General features: G+C 40.4%; 2 protein-coding genes across 3 annotated transcripts in view; both read right to left on the bottom strand.

Annotated features, from left to right (window-relative positions):
* Window positions 1-878: 878 nt before the first annotated feature.
* Window positions 879-17,180, bottom strand: LOC118426901 (coiled-coil domain-containing protein 39-like). Of its 2 annotated transcripts, XM_035836495.1 has the most exons (20): window positions 16,904-17,180; window positions 15,550-15,669; window positions 14,983-15,129; window positions 14,233-14,484; window positions 13,613-13,741; window positions 12,958-13,149; window positions 12,350-12,453; window positions 11,588-11,825; window positions 11,302-11,391; window positions 10,739-10,903; window positions 10,080-10,217; window positions 9,515-9,631; window positions 8,649-8,864; window positions 8,158-8,317; window positions 4,858-5,105; window positions 4,436-4,498; window positions 3,907-4,023; window positions 3,519-3,604; window positions 2,674-2,808; window positions 879-1,591 (listed from the first exon to the last, which is right to left on the bottom strand). In XM_035836495.1, exons 1-20 carry the CDS (start codon window positions 17,003-17,005, stop codon window positions 1,420-1,422), a joined length of 2,991 nt encoding a protein of 996 aa, XP_035692388.1. In that variant the 5' UTR covers window positions 17,006-17,180; the 3' UTR covers window positions 879-1,419. The 2 variants fall into 2 exon arrangements, with proteins under 2 accessions (XP_035692388.1, XP_035692389.1); XM_035836496.1 differs by lacking the exon at window positions 2,674-2,808 and having other exon boundaries at window positions 16,904-17,005.
* Window positions 17,181-17,695: 515 nt separating this feature from the next.
* Window positions 17,696-21,049, bottom strand: part of LOC118426903 (sulfotransferase 1C2A-like) — a 6,020-nt gene continuing 2,666 nt past the window's right edge. Inside the window, exons 3-7 of the mRNA XM_035836498.1 lie at window positions 20,308-20,510; window positions 19,956-20,088; window positions 19,342-19,436; window positions 18,866-19,019; window positions 17,696-18,516 (exon numbers count right to left, since the gene is read on the bottom strand). Of these exons, the coding sequence (XP_035692391.1) occupies window positions 18,407-18,516; window positions 18,866-19,019; window positions 19,342-19,436; window positions 19,956-20,088; window positions 20,308-20,510 (695 nt within the window). The 3' untranslated portion in view covers window positions 17,696-18,406. The remainder of the gene's footprint in view (window positions 18,517-18,865; window positions 19,020-19,341; window positions 19,437-19,955; window positions 20,089-20,307; window positions 20,511-21,049) is intronic.

Raw genomic sequence — 21,049 nt, 5'->3', positions numbered from 1 at the left:
TCAGCTCGACTAGGGATCAGGAAGTACTTCAAGAAGACTTGGATCGTCTTGCTGAGTGGGAGCAAACCTGGATGATGAGTTTCCATCCAGACAAGTGCCAAGCACTCCATATCACAAGGAAGAGGGTCCCCCAAACAATGAACTACAAACTTCATGGTCACACTCTTGTCTCAACCAAGGAAGCCAAGTATCTAGGAGTGACAATTACCTACAATCTCACTTGGTGTACGCACATCGCAAACATCACCAACAAGGCCAGCAGAACCCTAGGGTTTCTGAGAAGAAACATAAAGGTAGGATCCAAAAAGATAAAAAACCTTGCTTATGTTACATTAGTCCGACCATTACTAGAATTTGCTAGTCCCGTTTGGGACCCCTATACAGCAAAGGATATAGCGAAGCTCGAAGCGGTCCAGCGTAGGGCTGCCCGGTGGGTGTCAAACAGGTATCGACGGTCCTCCAGTGTCAGCGAAATGCTCCACGACCTTGAGTGGCCAACACTCCAGGAGAGACGACGGAGGGCCAGATTGGTCACTTTTTATAAATACCACTCAGGGGAACTGGCTATTAACTGCAAAACGAGTCCCGCTCCACAAGCTAGAAGTTCGAGATCGACCCATCCCGCAGCATACAAGGTACCGACTAGTAGAACCCAATACAGGCAAAATGCCTTCTTCCCACGTACAATTAGAGACTGGAACGGCCTCCCAGCGGAGGCGGCGCTATCCCCATCCTTGTCTATGTTTAAATCCAAAATATAATCCCCCCTCAGTCTGCGCAGTGAACCTCTCCATGTTGCCACGGCTGCAGAATCCTCAAAAAGATGAGGTTGGCAGCCTAACCGAAAGAAGAAGACCTGTCAAACAAAGTCATATTTCTATTGATAAGCCAAAACACACATTTTGTAACCTTTAATAGCTTCAGATATCAGTCCAAAAGATATATACAGTTGTTGTAAGTTCTAAACAAGTTGTCAATGTCTTTCAATGTTGTCTACTCCTTTATAGTCAGAGGTGCGACTTTGTGTATTTAAAGGCAATGTGTGATATTACAAGGCCACATTTTTCAACAGAGTTACATCAACTAATGTACAATTTAAGGCCACTCTTTGAAGTTTCATCTGGCATTTCTTACAAGTGTGAAGCATGAATTTTATAATGTGAAATAAGAATATTCATCACACATTAACATACACATAGGGCTTGCATTGAAAGGAGTGGACAAAACTCTTCAGAACAATTACAAAGGTCTTGTTTGTTCCTTTTCAAAATTCTATTTTCTTTTATATGTGAAATTTAGTAAACAATTTCAATGCAAGATGTGTAGTGGTGTAGTTAGAAAACCTCAAATTGCCATTTAAAGTTTTTTTGTTGTTGACAATTTTAATAATAAACCATGACGACAGTTCACGGTGCATGTCTACCTCCTGGCACTCCCGCGGCTACTGGCGCTGCTTCCTGCGCTGACCGGTCGTGAGCTGTGCGGAGATCTCGCACTCCCCGTCACTGCCAGACCCATCCCCAGGTCTACCTGTTTCGGAGACGTCACGCTCGCACGACTCGTAGGTCCAGACCGTGCAGAGGAAGACGTCCTATACAAGGAAGTCAGAAACAGTTATAATTATTATTGATAATAGTTACCAAATCTTTTCTCATTCTTCAAGTCTGTACATTTTTCAGCATTGACACACGATAACTGTTTAAGATCAAGTAATTTTCATTTGTGACATTGTTTTTGGGACTTTCTGACCAAAATAGCATACATTGTATTTTCATAGATCTCAAATCTGATTTGTCTAAATCTGAGATACAAAAAGAAGATTCCAACTTCTTGAAATAAATAGGTACTTTCTCTCAACTTCTAATCTACAACGGTTAATGCTAATTCACCTTTATCCGTGGGGTGACTTTTATCCGTTGTCTTTAAAAACAGCACATTTAGGAGTATTATGTCTGCGGACAGTGGTTTGAAATTTGCAGTATTTTCAAAATGTTACGATTTGAAACCACCGTCTGTCGAATTCATACCCCTAAATACGTTTTTCTTACAAACAACGAATATAGGTTACCCTTGGATAAAGGTGACCCAGCGTTACCGTGAAAAATTGCACATATTTGAGATTAGACAAAATGTTTTACAGAGGTTGATACGATGCCATGAATGCAACATGCAACTGCCGTCTTCCAGGACAATGCCATGCAACTATGTCATGCTCCAATGCATGTATTCAGACAATGAAGATATTGTTATGGCATATTCCATAAAATGGAGAGTACATACAGGAAATACAATATTGTACATCCACAAAAATTGGATTTTGCACGGTCCAGTAAGTTGAGTAACTGTAATATCATCATTATCACATATCTCATCATAGCTTTGGACAAAACTTGTATCACCCAATCCTAACTTAGTGTGGAAAGCATCTATAGGTGGACTTTTGACAGATACATATATGTACAGATACTGCCATGCAAAGTAAAGTCATGCACCTATTGCAGCAGTACACATAATGCATTGTGCACCTGTCCATGCATCACATTCACTATGATACATGCCTAATATTTGCATGGCTAAGGTGTGAAAATTCTAAGCCATGCAAATACAAAAGCTGGCTCCCATGCATTTTGCACTTTTAGAGCTTAAATAAAAGACACCCAAGCCAGTGGTTACCAAGCCTGGGGGGTCTTGGAGGACGGTTTCCCCCCTCGGGAATCCTTGTCATCCAACCCAAGACTCAGGTCTACTTGAGTGGGGGTCTTTAAGTTTCTGCCACTGGGAGGGGCCGATCGGACTGACGGCCTTGGCCTGGAATCACACACTTCCTGTTAGCTAGGGACATACTGTAAATCTTGGAATGTTTGTTGTGGTTTTATTCTTTTAGTTTCTCTGGTAACCTTTTACTGCAAAATCACAACACTGTAATACAGAAAGGTTTCAACCAAGGACTTCAAACACTGCAAAACCTCCTTTTCTCTCCTAGTCCTACCATGAAATTAAACAACCTCAAAAGTAAATGCATTTTACAGTATCTGGAACATTTCAAGATCTGTGCATGGACCAAAGGTCAATCTTTAGGTAAAAAAATATTAACCAAGTCATTTTAAGACTGCACAAAATATAAAAACAACAAGTAAGAGTAAGACAATAAGAGTAAGAGCAAGACTACTTGCCAAAAAGTAAAAAAAAAGCAAATCTTCTATAATAGCTTTTACAATTTGAAAGAAAAGTTCAAGGGCTCTTCTGGACTTCAGGGTCTGATAGACTCAATACATGGACTGATCCCTTGGATGGAATACATTTTGTAGACTGCTGTTAGAAATGCTTTACATAGACATGTAGTACTGTACTAAAAGTTCTGAAAGCTTGAAAAGTCACCACTATGTGTATGTAACTATATATCAAACTATTTGCAGATTACAATTATGATTATACACACAAACAGTAAAGTCTACTAAATCCTTTTATTTCTATAGCTACAAGATTTTATTAAAGTTTAAAAACTTTGTGATAATTACCTTGCGGAGAGCTGCGAGCTTCGAGAAGAAGTTGGACGGGAACTCGCTCTGCTGCTCGGGCCTGACGGGGGAGGGGACAAACCAGCCTGGGGGTGGGGAAAAGAAAGAAAACATTTGTAGTGACCCAGTAAAACATTGGTCAACTCCCTAGCATAATCCATGCAAACAGTTTACAGTGTAAAATCTATCAAGCTATACATGTACATTATGATCAAGTTTAAGTATGCCACTTTTCATTCTATAAATTAAGCCTTCTCTACAGCAATGTACTATAAGTTACATTGATTTCCTGCATGTAAAGAATGATGCAAATCTCTTTATGTAAGGATATTCTGTACTGCTATGATTTGGACATTTGAAAAGAAGTAAATGTTGTATGTGACCTTACCTGTTGGAAGTATAGGTTAATGATGGATGACAGGTCTTGGTAGGCGGATCCAACCGTTGCCATCTGTCGCATCACACCCTGGTTAAAGTCCCGCAGCTCACGCAGGTCCATGTCACGCTGCAGGATAAACAAGTTTAGTGACAGAATCTTTTAGTGACACATTACACAATTTGGATGTTACAAGTTACAGCAATCATGAAATACACTGTCATGGTTCAAGGCATTATCTGAAATAACTAAATAAAGAAAGTGACACAATAAAAAGTTACTCATTCACAAGCAACTGGGTATTAAGCCGATCTATAATTTTAGATACATTTGTTTGATTTGTTTGTTTGAACTTTATTTATTCATGAAAGCTCAAATTAGCCTGCATGACTGAGTGGAATTTCCATGTAAAGACTGAACATTTATTAAAAATATCTACTAGTAGTACAAGCCATTTGATATCATTCTGTGTTATCCACCATTCAAGTCCTACCATTCAAGTCCTACTGTAACTTTAAACTCTGACTAATGCAATCTTTACCTCTTCATGAGTTTGTCCTTTGGTCTTCTTTGCTGAGCGGATTTCCCTGGCATACCGTGCACACTGCAGGAAGAGAAATCAAATACAGTCAACAGGGATTTGAATTTGTGGTAGGAAGAAAATGAACTGCTATATATACATGGTTTCATTGTTGAAGGGAAATGTTTCTGTTGGTTTCACAGTGAAAAGGTAATCAAAACTGCAAAATGTAAAACCATTGCAAACATTTAGTAATACCTTTTGACAGTTTTCACAGTGTTGTCTATTACTGTTTCTAGATGCACAAACCAAATAATGCAAGTGACTATCCACATCTTGCACACAAAAGAAACAACAACAAAAAAATCTACAAATGAACTGAAGTTGACTGCTACATTTTTTTAAACTGCATAAGATTATAGGAAATAAGTACATTTCCATACCTGTTTTTCAACCCTTTCGATCTTGGTCCTCTGCTCATCGAGTTCACGTTTCAGCTGCAGGACTTTGCTCTGTTTCTCGTCAGACAGGTTCCCGTACGCGGCCTCGTCCCGCTGCAGGTTCTCCAGCGTACTGGTCATGGTCTGGACGTCCTCGTTCAACTCGCGGATCTGCCGCCGCTTGTACTTGTACTTGTCCATGACAGCCCGGAGTTGCTCGTCAAGCTGTTGTTTCTCTTCATATTCTTCACCTGCACACCAGTCAGAAAATGTTTGTCAAGGATACTTTGTTTCTCAGGTTTAATCTTTTGCTACCTAATCTATCAGAGTGATATGAACCAATGTTGTCCACTGTGGCAATTTTAAAACAAGCTAAAGTTGTCCGTACATCTATAACAGATGCTTAGGCGTGATGCCTACTGTAATTCCTGTTTTATTAACGGTAACTTTATGTTCACGGTTTTCACGGTGACGTCTGTGCCGCGAAGTTATCATTGCCGTTAAAAAATCATTCGTCTTTCGCCCCCCTCCCCCTTCTCCGCTACCATCCAAGTACTTAGAACTAGTACTTACTAGTACGTTACGAATGTCTTATCCATTCACACAACACACTTTCAACACGCAACGATCGCCACAATAACAACTCAAACACAAATTCTCCTCAAGAAATAAAACATTTATTCTACAAGCACAAAATTGTGTCATTTCTTTTACTTATGTTCATGTTTACGTTACGATAACATAAACCGCTATTTTGTTTACATCGCCGCTAGCAGGCAGCATGTGTACACTGGCGGATCCAGAAATTTGCTAAGGGGGGGGCGCGCACCATGACGCGGCCGAAGGCCGCGGCCGCGCAGCGCAAGCTGCGCGGGGGGAGAGCACGAGAGGGGGGTTCCCCCTCTCGTTGGGGGGGTATGGGGGGCCTCCCCCAGAAAATTTTTAAGAAATAGAGGCTCTCTGGTGCATTTTAGAGCCATCTCTGAGCAAATTAACATTTTGTCATGTCTGTGGCTGTCTAGTTCACGTTAGGGACATTTTTTTTTTTACAATTTTTAGCAACTACCACTGAGGACAAACCTAACAAACCTATAAACGAAGGCTAGTTCCTCCTTGTTAATATTCATAAATGACGCCACGCTATACAAACAATATCGCAAATTATTTGTACCTGGCTGACGATTTGCCCTTCACCGCGAAGCGGCTCGCGCTCCTAAAAAATCGCATAGAAATCTCGTGGGATCTGAGCGGCTTGCCGGAGACGATTTTGAAAGTGTGTTACGCATTTGAAATTGCATATATCTCGGACTCTTTTTGCTTCTGCGGTGGCAATTGATGACGATTAATCGGGGGAAAATGACAACAAAACCGTCAGCACGGTCATTGCGGCGACTGATCAGAACTGGAGTGGGGAGAGGGGTGTCGGCGCACGACGCCGATTTTCCTAAGGCGGGGTCAATCGGTTGCGTCTCTCTGATGACGGACGATAGAAATCACCAGTTTATCAAAAATAATTAAATTCCGCTGATTTTCTGGAGATCTTACAAAATTTTCACGCTCTTTCTATATCTTCGAGCGCCGATTTTGGCTTTAATACAGCGACCCACCAGTTTCATGGGGAGAAATTGATGCGGCCGCGCCTCGGGCCTTTACCGTAAGTTTACGTGACTCGAAAGACCCAATGTTAATTGCAAACTGCAAGTTTCTCTAAATAATTACCAGAAAATCTCCTTTAAAATAAGCATAACTTCCGAAGACCCCTAGTAGCTGGGTTTATCTTGCTCATTTTTTTTTTTGCCAGCTGAAGGGGGAGGCGCGCGCCTGGCGCGCCTCCCCCTGGATCCGCGCGTGGTGTACATTTACAAACTAAAAAACTACTACTGTGCTATTCAAGCAAGGAATTACTACAGGATCATCACTGAAAGTACTAGTACTAGTACAAAAAATGACTCGTATATTTGTACAACTACAGCTAGCGATACATAAAAAAAATGTTACAAAATGGCGGTACCCAAGCCAAGCGTTAGACAAAGGAATTTTCAACAAAGTCGCGGAATTTCAGGTGATGAGTACAAATAAACCAGCGAATTTACTGAAATACCAGTATGTTGTAAAAATAAAAGTTGATTCAACACATATACGATACAGGGAGTCATTATTGTATAGAAATGTGCCACCGGCGACCGGAGGAAAAAGAAACATATCGGCTTTGTTTACTAACAAAACTTACGTACACGCCGTGACATGGCTGCGATAACAATCTACTTAGTACATTATCATAGTTTAACTAGATTTCTACAAGTTAAAAACAGAACAAAAAATAAAACTGAGTAGTACCGGTCTTTACAAATACAAGTAATGGCTATGGAATTACAGCAACTAAGATTCACAACAATAATAGCGGGGAAATTTTTACGACTAGAAACGTGGCAAACAAAACTCCGCTTACATGCCGAAAAAAAGACGTTCGTTTCATAATTCTGAGTTGGAACTACTGTAAATATCGGAGAGATAAACTCTTCACCTCCTTGTGTACAATTTGTGTCCACAAATTACGCTGAAAGTTTAAAACTTAGCGCCGTCTTTCACGCCGAAAATATTTCAAAATGGCGCCCGCGTCGCTTGTGTTTGGCGTGGGTATCCCGTCAGCCTATGCGGCAAATGTGATTGCGACATATCAGGGGTCATTGGCCCTGTTGCGTTCCGTGCGCTGTCATCAAATCACGGCCGAAACAGGCCGACTTTCTTTTGGTGAACCGCCGCCACCGCGAACATAGAGTGCCGTTAACACTTAATTTTTTCTCACACCGCGAAATTTTGCTACCGTGAACATAAAGTGAATTACAGTATCTCCATTTCTGTTGCCAGAGGGCCACACATTTGTGCAAGCCAGCAGGAGGCTAGTCTGCTGGTAGTGGTGATGTGTGTTTAACTCCCATGCTCTTCGTCATTAGTGCTGAGTGCTAAGCAGAGAAAGCAGCATGTACCATTTTTAAAGTCTTTAGTCGGGGATCGAACTCACAACCTACCAAATGCAAGGTGAACACTCTACCCACTCGGCCATTGCACTGCTTCTGCTCTCATAGAGTGCAGAACTTAAATGTTATCTTTGCCCATGTTTTTAGTCAGTAACATGAAATCATACCAATTTTGATATGATACAAGATTCTACCAAATTTCTAAGATATCATTCTGAGACATGACATTATAGGAATGGTTGACTTATTGGACACATCTGAAACTATGTACAGCCAAAGCAAGCACAGTTTTCAAATCAAAAAGCTTAAAGTGATTGTCACTTACTTGTCTCGGTGACCTTTTGGAAGGACTTGCGGTAGGTCTCGTTACGGTTGTTCATGAGTTTCAGCGTGTTCTCTAAGGCACGGATCTCTTTCTCCGCCTTGCGTATTTTTGCGTCCAGCTCATCCCCGTCCCTTTGTAGCTCCTCCTTCTCTTGTGCTGCCTAGATAAAAAAATTGGGAAATTTGTACTTCAGTGAAAAGTAGAATACGTTTTTTCAAAGATTTCCTGTGTTAAGAAATTATACTGATCATGCATCTGACTAAATGCTTAATAGTTTAGTATCACTGGACCTGACCTGAGTCAGGTTACATATGTACCCTATGTGGCAGAGACTGTTATTCTTGTATAGGACTGTTTAGTCACAGCCAACGCTGTAGGGCTGATATCAACTAGGATTCTACCATGCTCAATATTGACCAAAGGAGGCCATATACATGTAGATGTCCTACTCTAAAAAAAAAAAAATACACAGACTGCAGACCAACACTGACCTTGATGACGTAGTATGCCTGTGACCTTTCCTCCTCACCCTCAGGGGGTGCCATGGCAACCATCAGGATCTCGTAGCGTTTCCGCAGCTTGTCGATCTTGGAGATCCGGTCGTGCAGCTCCGCGCTGATCGTCTGTCGTTCCTCCTCCGCGGCCTTCTGCTGGGCCGCCAACATGTCCCTGTGCACGTTGATTTCCTCTCTGCGCTCCTTCATGGCCTAAGAATATGCAAATTAGGGGTAAAGGTCATCTCACAGAATTCCTCATGGTTGAAGCAAATCTCCCCAAATACACCAGGGTTGAACTACAGTGGAATTCAATGTTTGCGATAGAAAGGGGTGCCTTGTCCGTGATCGACAGACTCAGTTGACATTTTCTGTTTCTGGTAAAAACCATCAATAAAATGAAATTTTCAACCCAAAAATGGCTCATTTTGGGGCATTCTTTACAGGCCGCTACCATGACTAATACGACAACGAAGGAAGAAATAATGAAGATACATTTTCCACAAGCTCTGGTGGCACTAAAACACTCATAACATACAGAACATACAATCTGGGTAATTACCGCTATCACGCACTAGGATCATGCATCAGGAAGTATTGGCCACAGACCAAATCGGTGCCACTTAAAAATGCTATGAAAAACAGACTTCTTGGGAAATAAATAAGATTATACACTGCTATGACTATAGTAGCTGAAAAATTGGGAGCCAAAACGAAGGTGGAAACCTATGACTTGCGTCTCATTTTCACAGATTACTTCACGGTCCAGTCAAAACAAATTCTGAACCAAAACCTTCAACTTTAAGGGGGATTGTCTCTGACAAACAAACTTCCCATCTGCCATACAGGTAGATAAAACCTACCGTTTCCAGCTGAAGCCTCCTCTTCTCCAGTGAGAAGACGGTGTCTGCCTTGCTGTGGAGCATGTCTCTCAGGCGCTTGATCTCCAGCTTCAGGATATTCTCCTCCACCATCAGGTCCTAGGAAACAAAATGGGAAACTAAATTCAAATTTTGCACATTTTATTTATTTCATTAAGTAAGTATTTATTTAAGTAAGTATTTATTTCATTGTTTGAAATCTGACAATAAGAAAAATTACTACATTTTTACAGCATTAAAGGATGCTTTATTCTCATAATGAAGTTTAAGTAATCGTGTCTGTTTGCAAACAGCATAATTCAATAAGCTATGGATGGATCTATGATATCTGGTATGTTGGTAGGTGTTGGCAAAATGAAGAAATGATGGACCCCTTGTGTCTTTCTGTGGCACTGCAGCAGGACTTCTAGTTTCGATATCTCGTGTTCTGGGCATGCTTTGCATAATTCTTAATTTAATGGTAAGATAGTGCTTAAAATCATAAAGAAGTGGCAGATGTTTTGACACCCTAGCAGTTTTCTTTAAACTGCGGGGACGATTTTCTTACCTGTTTTTCTTTGTTGAGGTTGCGCAGCACTCTCTGTGAGCTGTTGTTGTAGAGCTCCAGCTCCTCAATCTTGGAGGTGAGATCTGCACATTCTGATCCACGGATCTCCAGATCACGCTTCTGCCTGCGGATGTCGTCCTGCAAAATATGATCAATTAGAGATCAGCATCTTTGTTAAAACAACAATTTTTGATACTTTTATATCTGATTGACAAAAGGTAACAGAGCATACTGTAATTCACTTCTCCTCTCGGTACCAAACTTTCACAGTCTGAGAAAAATTAACTTGTTCTCTGAACTAAATGTTCACAGTGGCGGCAGGTGTGTGTAAAAAAGGTAGAGATTTACTTGTTGTCGCTAATGATAAGTTCATGTCATAGTCATGAAAACCGTGAACATAAAAGTACACTGAAAAAAATCAGGAATTACTGTAACAGTATTATGACAGCTACCAATTCCATTTATGATTCATGATGCAATTAGCTATGTTGTATTTCCTTTCCATCAATTACTAAAAATAGAATAAGCCAATTTCTCTTTTCCTGACGACTAGATTGGCAGTATCTGATTAATCCTATACATTAACAACATGGTAAGAACCATCAACGTTGATCCTGAACATGTGAGGAGCTGCAACATGGTGACAGAAGTGGGATTACCTGAAGTCGTTTCAGCTGGGTAGTCAGCAGGGTGTGAGTAGTATTCCTGTTGTCCAGGACTTCCAGTAGCTCTTTGATCTTGGCCTCGAGCTGTATCTTCTCATCGTGGCTACTCTCTCCCATCATGCGGTTGATACGACGTTCCAATTGCTGAATCTGGAAATCCTGCAAAGTAAAGAAATAAGATATGTAAAATTCTGTACTTAAGATAAAGGTTACGAACAATAAATATATTTAGAACATCAAGTACAAGTGTTACGTCACCAGTAACATACCGGTAATGATATGACACGTATATGTGATGCCTAACATATTTTAGTTTTCCTTTTGTCTTCAAATAGTTCCTTGATGACTCATTTTCAATTCAAATATTTATCAGTACGTGCTAATTACATTAAATGACTTCTCAATGTTTAATCACATTAAATGCCTTCTCAAGGACTTCTCATTTCTCAATTTTCCAACGAACTGATAACAAATTTAGTGCACAACAGAATATTGTAGATTTACATCTAAAGATTGAGGCAAAGAATGAATTATTGAGAAGATAACTGTTTTCTTACCTGGTTGTAGATGATTTCCTGTTGCTGCAAGGAATCATGGTCTAGCTTGTTCAAACGGCTGGTCAGGTTCCGACTTGCTGCTCTGGCACCCTGGGATAGAGAGTCAAACAAAACGTTTGTATGAGACCATTGTTAACAATGAAAAAAAAGTATTACAGTCAGCCTAATATAAGATTATTTCTTCTTGAATTAAGTAACTGACAATGCCAGAGGAAACACATAAATTTTTCACATATCATTAGAAAGAATTTCAGTGTTTTTATGATTTGAAGCATGTCATACTAACCGTAATCTCAGCGTGCGTGTGGCGCTCTTGTTGCCGGGCGTTGTGCAGTTCCTGAGTCCGTTTAAACTGTACTTCCCTCAGTCTGCCCAGGTCTGTCTCGATGTCCTTAATCTGATGTTCTTCCTCTTGAAGAAGCTCGTCCATACGCAGAGCACGTTCTTCCGCGCTCAGTTCTGACTCTGTCGTAATCTTCAGTTTCTCGGTCAGCTGTTCACGAAGTTCTTGAGCAGCCCTCAACCTGAAGTCAAAAGATGATACATTTACACTGTGTAACACATCGAAATATGACAAAATGAGTTTTTTATATGATTTAGGTGAAAGAAAGATACCCCATGTCCAGGGTTCTAGCTACTGCACTTTTAGCATAACGGGCCACAATGGTAAAATCTGCAACCACGACGCTAAAGTGAAGACCACAACGCTAATGTTCAACTAGTGTTGTAGTACTATACTATCGTTTACTTGTTGAACAATGTCTAATCAAATATGAAAGTGCCATTCCAAAGTGACCAAAAATCCTTCAAAGTACATGGGTACTCTAATATCATGCCAACTTTGTACTCTACATTTTCAAAATCTCACCATGGGAGAGTCCCCCCCCCCCACAAACCTTCCACACAACCCTCCCTCATTGGTCGCTTTGCTACCTTGCCATTGCCATAACGTTAGATGGTAATACCCTTCGTAGCACCCTGGTGTCTTTGGTGTAAGAAATTACAGTCCTATCATAATTGCATGGTTGTCTCAGTCGAGTGTTCTTACTTGTCATTTTTATCCTCTACGTCCTTTCTCAGGTTGGTGACCTGTGTTCGCATGCTGTCGAGGTCCGAGGCTGTCCTCTCAACAGTGTACTTTAGGGTCTCCAACTGAAAAATAATGTCATTTGATGTAGAAAAATTCAACGTGTAGGTAGCAAGTAGTATATTTAGTAGTATATTTATGAATTTCAAAAGGAGATATATGATTGTACATGTTATGTGTTTCAAGCAGTGCAAGTGTACACAAGTGTTTTTTTTTTAAATTGATGTTTATCCTGCATATTCTTCTTACTGGAAATTTTAAAATTGCATACATGTGGTTTTCATCATCATACAGCCGTGCTGGTTGCACGGATGGCCATGACTCTCTCCCTCCATCCATCCCTATCCTCCATAGCCTTGGGCAGTTCTTCAGCCGAGCAGCCAGAATCATCACATATTTGATGTACATATGTTTTGTGTGGTCTACCTCTGCTTTAAGAGGTTTTAATCATTAAATTCTAAACACAGCTGCTCAAAGACTGATCTATTCTGACTTGCAGTTTGCTCATAAACCACTAGGTGGCACCTGTAAACAGTGCGCACATCTGATGAGTGAGTGTAGTCATGTACCTCATCCTGGAACTGAATGCGCTGTGTTTCCAGATCCTGGTACTCCAGACGCAGCTTCGCCGCCAGACGTTCCGAGGCACCAATTTTCTTCTCCATCTCCTTGTTGTTCTCCGTCTCATTTTCGAGAAAGCTCTGTTTTTCCTTGATGGTGTCTTCCGCACCGCGTACTTCAGCTTTGACTCGGGCCAGCTCCTATGGAATGAAATATCAAATACTATTAGTCAACATACCTACGTGTATATGTACAAGTAGACATACATATACTTCCCTATTATGGTCCTCTTTAATAATTGTTTAGAATGTATAAAATTGTTCAAACCTGACTTTTTCACGGGGAACACTTTTTCATGGGGGACACATTTTCATGACGACATTTTCTGCATGGGGGACACTATTTTATGGGGGACAGTTTTTCAAGGGGGCAATTCTGCATGGGGGAACACTTTTCATGGGGGAGAGTTTTTCAGGGAGGACATTTCTGCATGGGGGACATTTCTGCATGGGGGGGTATATTAGAGTCTTTGGACTTGGGCTTTTTCAGAACAAAATACATGGTAGTCTTTAATTTTTTCTTAGCGTAGTCGTAGCATTTGTCAGCAAATGATTCGAAACTTTTTTTTTCATCAAAAGTGTGCGAATCTTGTGCTTTACTTACGGCAGCATTGGCGTCCATTTCCCTGTCTCGCTTCTGCATCTGTTCTATCGTCTGCTCCCATTGGTGGATCAAGTCCTGGCGGGTCTCGTGAGCCTTCCGGAACTCTTCTGCCGTTTTGTCCAGCTCAATCTAAATTGAGAAAAAATCCAAAATCATTTAAATGATTTCGCATCCTTCAAAATAATATATCCAAAGAAAAGTATGAGCTTCTTTTTGCTAATGTATGAGAGCAAAAATGATTAAAAGTGTATTTCAGGCCATTCTGTGATAAAATCATCTGACTTCTTGCCTGACCTTTTGGTTCCAGTCAAAACTGTTGAAGTAGACCACTCAGTCAGGGGACATAAAATATGGTCTACGTTGAAAGGTGGTCACTATAGACAGGATTGTTAAATCTAATGCTTGCGATAATGGGAAAATTATGTAAGAGACCACCAAAAAGTCACATTGGTCAGGTGATCCTTATGTATAGTTAGACAGTACACTGGTTTATCTTTACTTTTATCAAGATGGCATTCTGTCAGTCTATGCTCTAATGCTGTACATTTTATAATCATACCTGTAACATTAGCTATAGTTTACTTACAGAAAACACACATAACAATTTTACATCACAGTACCTGGGCAGTGAGCGTCTCTGTTGTCTCATGATCCAACATCCTCCTCTTGCGGATCATTTCTTCCGTCATGCGCTCCATCCGGAGGGCCAGCTCCTTCCCCTTGGAGTCGTCCTGGCGCGTGTACTTGGCGAGCGTCATGGCGTCCTCATCTTTACGCGCCGACTCTTCCAGCCACGCCTCCAGGGCTTGTTGGTTCCAGTTCATCTGTGCTTTCAGCTCCTCCAGACGCTGTGTCTGTCTAAATATTGTGTTCTAAACAACAAACAAACAAACAAACAAAAGATGTGTTAGACTCTACTTCTTGCCAGCTATATAGAGATTTAAGAAAAGAACCATTCAAAGGTTTTCATACAAAACCCATGTTATTAGTTTGGAGGTTATGCAGTTTACCACATCGTTTGTAGGTGGCGCTATTCTCAACAACAGTATGGTTAGTAACTGTGCTAGGCACTGGTTCAACTGGAATGTTATCTGCTCAATTAAATAGTGGAACTGATGCTTTGAATCACTTGAGTACACAAGATTAAATAACTACATAATGTTTGTTTCCAGTTATCTGACTGACCCTAGCAATAATATGCTAGCAATGATTTAAATACAAATCTAAAAAAAAAAAAATCTTAACTTACCAACCCTAGTCTTTTTTAGGTCTATAACTTGTACTAGTAACATGTGGTCTATTAATGTGAACACCCTATTGTGGACATTTATAAGGCAAAGTTTGACAGTTTGAAAGTTTGAACAAAATACCTCAAAGACATTTTTCTTCTCCAACAGTTCGGTCTTCTCGTTCTCCAGTCGCGTGATCTCCTGTCCCAGACGCCCCTCCTCCCTGTCTGCAATCTGTTTCATGTGATCCTCTGTCTCGATCTCGTTGTCTCGGGCGCGACACAGACCCTGGGGAATACAACAAAACGCAATTAATTAACATACAGCTATCTAACTAATGTTATACAGTAACTTCCATCTTAGGTGGGCTGCATGCCATTTTTAACCATTTGAATTCTATGTAACTCTTAACATGCATCAGAGATGTTTCTGAATTTACTGTATCACACAGAGAACTCCATATCATTCATATTTTCACTGTACAGAGGTACAGAGGTAGTACACTGCCACAATGTCATCTGAAAAAGTAGTATTTACAAGATAATTCTAGTTTTTAGCTAGTCCAGGAAAAGTAAATATTAAGACTTCTCAGGTTTTCAACAAACATGATGGGCTGTTTAAACTATTCGGAAGGGGGAAAATTCATTAATACAACTATGTGTGTGTGTGTGGGGGGGGAGTTCTTGTTTGGGAGATTCATTAACACACCTGTGTGTGGGAGAGCTCTTGCTGGACATTCTTGAAATGTGCCCTCATGGCATGGATCCGGTCCTCATGCTGTTCTGACTCCTGCTGGAAGCGAACCAGCTCACGCTGTTTCCTCGTAATCTGTCGGCAGAAAAGTGTAATGTTAGAGGACATACATGCCTCAGAATGAACAATAAACATACAGTATTGTCAGATTACATCAGAGCAAGTTACTCGAGAGTAGTACATAAAAGACACAGTGAGATGACTGGATCTAGCCTGGGTACAACCTGGGTAGTACTAGTTCGCTCCTGTGTTTGCCTCTGATAACCATCTGGGGAACTGTATATTCAAATCTTTTGGTGGTGTCTTTAATTCGCTCATGATGTGTCTGGGCCAATCAGTGCCCTTGTCAAAAATTTGGACGATTCCATATGTATATTGTTAGAGATGTCAAGGTTCCCAAACGGAATAGCAGAGACTTTATAATAATTTGGTGTATGATAAAATTGGGAACAAGAAGCGACTGCAAATATAGTGTATATTCCATATACCAAGGAATAATATATATAACCTCCTTGCATATACAATTTGCCATAGAACAGCCCAATAATTTAGCTTTATCTGAATATTTTTTTATTATTATTATTTTTATTATTATTATTAAAAGGTATTTCAAAGGTGTTAAAGGTGTTCATTAAAAAAAATTCTCGGCTAAATAAAAGTCAGCACAAGATCATGATTAATTGAAGACGGCCAAGTTTGTCATCATCTAAAGCAAATTATCATATAGCCAGGCGCCGCGGGCCAATCAGAAGGCCCCGGTTCCACGTTGGTTATGACGCCGTAACACGTAGATTCAGGCCAGGCAGGTGGGTATCGCTCCCCTGATTGGTCAGAATGAATCGACACTGGCACCGGTGTCGATTTGCATCGACACCGGCACCAGTGTGGATGCAACGCTCACTCGGTGGTTTATTCGGTGGTTATCGCACCTGACCAGGGATTATCTCACCATATACACCTCGGGCCGGGGCATTAACCCTTTATTCTAAATATGATTGATTTGTCAACTGAATGTTTTATTTTTCTCCATCTTTCATACAAAGCGCTAGAGAAAATTTAAGGTGATAGTAACGTTAGTATATGACGGTTACCCGTTTTGTGGCTTTGTGACCTTTTTTTAAATGTGTGGAGAAGATAAATTCATGGAATTTTAAGTAAAATTTGATTATACGAGTGAAATATGACTCATGCAAAATGGATGTCATGGATATCCTCATACTGGGTACCTACTGGCTGGCAAAATACACCAGATGATTATTATTATTATTATTATTATTATATCAAAGTGTTAGAAATATTCGAATCTTACCTCTTCTTCCAGTCGTTTGTTTTCGGCGTTGGCGACGGGCATACTGAAGCCCTCGTCCCAGCCGATATCCGACAACAGAGACCTGATAGAGCCCTCCGGCATCTTTGCTGGCCTTTCCTCTTTCTAGCCAAGGTCGCAAAAGTATGAAAATGATCTTCTAGCAGGAGAATATGCGGTGAAAGTTGGTAAAATCGTTGTCAGTCTTCACTTTTACGCCGCCATCTTGGTATTTACAACGTTTGCTGTGGATACCAAAAGGTCCCGGATGTTGGTTGCTACTAGTATTCAGCAAGAGCGCCTCTAGCGATATGAGTGTAAACTGCAGTCAAGTGGCGCTCCGCAAGTGCAAAGATATCAGTATATAAACTAGAGATAAATGAATATGCGTAGTCACACATACATACAGGGTCACTTTTAAGAGTTATTTATGGCAGGTGAGATTGTAGCTTGGTAATGTTAAAAGTCAGGTCACTCAGGTGTGAACATACTAGTATACAGCCCTTGTAGTTTAGAGGTCAAAGGGTGGGTGCGACTAGGAGGTGAGGCAGTTAGAAATGGTCTGTACCAACCTGAACACTTCATCCTCCAAGAAAATTGACTGTCCCCACCTATTAGAACAGTCCCTTTTGCAGGAAGAAATAGACTGTCCACGCCTGACTAGACCCTCCAGCAATAAGAAATGGACCTGCCCCACCTGAACAACCCCTCCTTTTGCAAGTTCTAAGTACTTGAGACACGTACACACGAGGTGCGATCGAGGGACGCTCGACCAAACAGAAAAAGTGCGCGTAATAAAGCTTGACGTCCGTTTATTTTACTGCCTGTATAAATCATGGAGATAATTGTCAAAATTTGCATAATCAACATGTTGCTACATTCCTCTCTGTCTGAATATTAGAAGTGTAACAGCTTTTTGTAATTTTGAATTTGAAATTGATATGCAAATTATTACCTCATAAATTTCACATCTCATGGTAATCTTAAGGTTTAGATTATGTAAATTAGTACTTGATTTGTATAATCAAGAAGGAAATCTGTAATCCCAGTCTTTTCCATAATTTACATAATCAAAGTGAAATAACCATAATACCTCAGGCCCCGTTGAAGTGTTAAATGAGCATTACATACATGTCAAACGTATGTCATTACATGTGCACGCTACTATGCATATACTATGTAAATGTGCAAGTAATTTGCATAATCTATGACAGAATGTAAACATGGAATTTTGCCAAAAATCATAAATGAAATATATTATGCTAATTACAGCCTTATTTGCATGTTCAAAGAAATAAGATGAAACTATAAATCTACAATGACTCTAAATATTTCATAGAGATATGAGGTCTCCGAGCACTTGTTGATTCTGTAAGCATGTATACTTTGTACCGTAGACGTGTATCAGTTTGTACGCACCAAAATACATGTGAGTACTTGAGCAATGTTTTGCTTTTTGAAAGTAGACATCCTATTTCTTAGTAACGTTACAGGCATTTGGGGCCGCTACTGAAAGTCAAACTCCAGCCCTGTTCCCGCCATCCGTTCCCGGTACTTCTGGTCAAACCTGGCGCTCTCCTCGGCCGAGAAGTGGTTCTTCCAATCTCCTACCATACCTTGGGTGATAGAAAGTGAAGCATAAAATACATTGTACATGTATTACATTGTAAATCTAACATATGTTTTGTCTGTTATGACTTCAAGTCTTCAAGCAGAAAAAATCAATAGTCAACCAACGTATGTTAATCGTATATTTGATGAAACGAGTTAACAATTCTTTACGAGTTGTCTTCGAGTGCAAAATGTCTTTCTTAGCGTTGTCGGTACAAAATAAATTAAGATATTCCACATAAGATACTATTACTGATTAAATACGACTATATTTTTATATCTTCGTTTTTATAGGAATTAAATATGATGCAACATTTTCGGGAAAATACGAAAAACAAAACCAGCAAAACTTACCATTCCTGACAATGTTCTTTCTAAATGTATCAGATTCCGCCAATGTCTTCCTCATTGACTCCAAGCTGCAGCTGTTCATAACACTAGACAGCTGTTCATCGGTCAGTTCTTTCTCTAGGCAGGCTGCTATAGTCTTCACTGACGAGCGAAAATCCTGAAAACAAGTATAATAAATGCATTGTCACTGTTATTGTCACAAAGGAAATGTAATCCTATAGATATTGATGCCATTCCATTTCGTTTTTTTCTCCGTAGATTCTTTCATGCCCATATTAGATTTTAATATACATTTATGAAGATTAGGCATCCGAGTTAACAATGTTGATGTTGAAAGACAATTATCTCTACAACTGAATGAAATTGAAAATTATCTTCCAACTCGAAATTTAAGTGACATCCATCACTCTTCTTCCGAAACGTCCCGAAGTAAATTTCCAAGTTGTAGTCAGTTGTCTTAACATATTAGAATATTTTACCTTCTTCATATCTTCGTACTTGACAAAAAGGAAGTGGGGATCATCTTTCATTTGCCACCAGCCCAGCACGTGATCAAAGTAGTCACCATAGAGGTCTGCAATGGAAGAGTTCACATTGCTCACTCTGATCTGTAAATCGTAATTTTATTCGGTCGTGATAGCATATGACCGGGCCTTATACACCTCGTGGTGAGTATAAGGTTGCTTGGGTGTCAGCAACGTCATTACCAAGCTACAACCTGAAAACTCCCACTCGTCAATCATCGTCTGGTTAAAATCCCCACAGGTTCTTACTATATATGGTATTCTTCATTGAATCTTTCCCCACAAACCTTGAGATCCGGTGTCTTCCTAACCACAATGGAAACTTTGAAATCTGGCCTATGGAATCTTTGAAATCTGGAATGACTTATTGTATGGGGGGGGGGATGTCTTTAATAAGTTGTAACGCTTGACCTCCTGGTCGTTGGGGGGGGGGGGGGGGCAAGGTAGACATGAAGATTGTAACTACAATACGGTGACCTGGGCCATGACTACAATTGTATTTCGTTTTAATTAGCCATGAAGCATGACTCAAGGCAATTTGTAATTAAAAAAATTATAACAAAACTCACTTTTTCCATCCAAGAAGTCCTTACAATACTGCTCCCAAGAGTCTGGGGTCTTTAGATGGTCACATTTTTGGCTGAAGTGGTAATATGACACACAGATATCTTTTGGGTTTCGCAGGACGACGATGGCTTTCACCTGCAGAGAATGGTATCATGATCACCGTCAGGGGACAGCATTTAGGGACCATGTGGCCCTCGATACTACTTTTTAACGTAATATCTTTAAATTTTCTTTAGCTTTTGTCACAGCAAATGGTTCTACTTTCACGTCTGCTTAATATCATTTGTAGTTGAGAAGATTAGATAACAGGAATACAAAATTAAGAACGAATGTTTGTGGTAAGAATGTCTTGACCTTGTTGGCTGGAGCTGCCAATCCTGGAGGTGCCATTTTGGGTTGGAGATGAGTATACATCAGCCGAGGAGATGGAGAGTCACGCAGCTGGACGTAGGCGGGTTCTTTCTGTCCTGGGAGCCATAACTCAGGTACGATAGGCGATAGGTTTTCCTTCTTTCCACCAAGAATCTTATGCACAACTTCGAACATCCAGGTGGTACCTTGAAAAAAATGAGTCATTTTCAATGAAGTTGAAACACAAGCTAACCACAGTTCTCAACTGACTGGGCCTTTCTAGAGTTAGCTTGGCCACTATTACAAACTTTTGTTACTTTCTAAGCTGTCATTGAAGATCCCTTTCCAGGAAGAATGTGTCGATTTGAAAAAAAAAAAAAAATTAAAAGAAAACTTTGGTCTACGGCCCCACTTGGAATATAGTGCTATCGTCTGGGACCCGTTCACCAACAAAGGGATACAGGCGGTACGTGGAGGCCGTCCAGGGCAGGGCCGACCAAGTGACCCATAATGACTTTCGGCAGACTAGCAGCGTGACACAAATGCTCAATGACTTGCAGTGGCGCCCTCTCCTCGAAAGGAGGAGGAACGTCCGCCTCACCTTTTTCTATAAACATAATAAATAACAGGATTAGCATAGATACAAGGAACTTATATTAGCATGAAAGCTCATCTGTGTTGATAGAATACATATTTGAAGTTTTTCAACTGTAGTACAACACAAATTATTCTCACCTCGAATTTT

This window comes from Branchiostoma floridae, chromosome 12, assembly GCF_000003815.2.
Source record: "Branchiostoma floridae strain S238N-H82 chromosome 12, Bfl_VNyyK, whole genome shotgun sequence".
In the NCBI taxonomy this organism is placed as follows: domain Eukaryota; kingdom Metazoa; phylum Chordata; class Leptocardii; order Amphioxiformes; family Branchiostomatidae; genus Branchiostoma; species Branchiostoma floridae.
This window is presented reverse-complemented; position numbering and strand designations above follow the sequence as displayed.

What these genes read in the sequence shown, in the direction of transcription:
- LOC118426901 (XM_035836495.1), bottom strand. Translation starts at nt 17,005, where the DNA reads ATGCCGGAGGGCTCTATCAGGTCTCTGTTGTCGGATATCGGCTGGGAC. An exon ending in CCAAAAGGTCACCGAGACAA is followed by an intron (nt 5,106 to 8,157) that starts GTAAGTGACAAT and finishes ACTGGTGTGCAG; the next exon opens with GTGAAGAATATGAAGAGAAA. An exon ending in TTAACCTATACTTCCAACAG is followed by an intron (nt 3,605 to 3,906) that starts GTAAGGTCACAT and finishes CCCCACCCCCAG; the next exon opens with GCTGGTTTGTCCCCTCCCCC.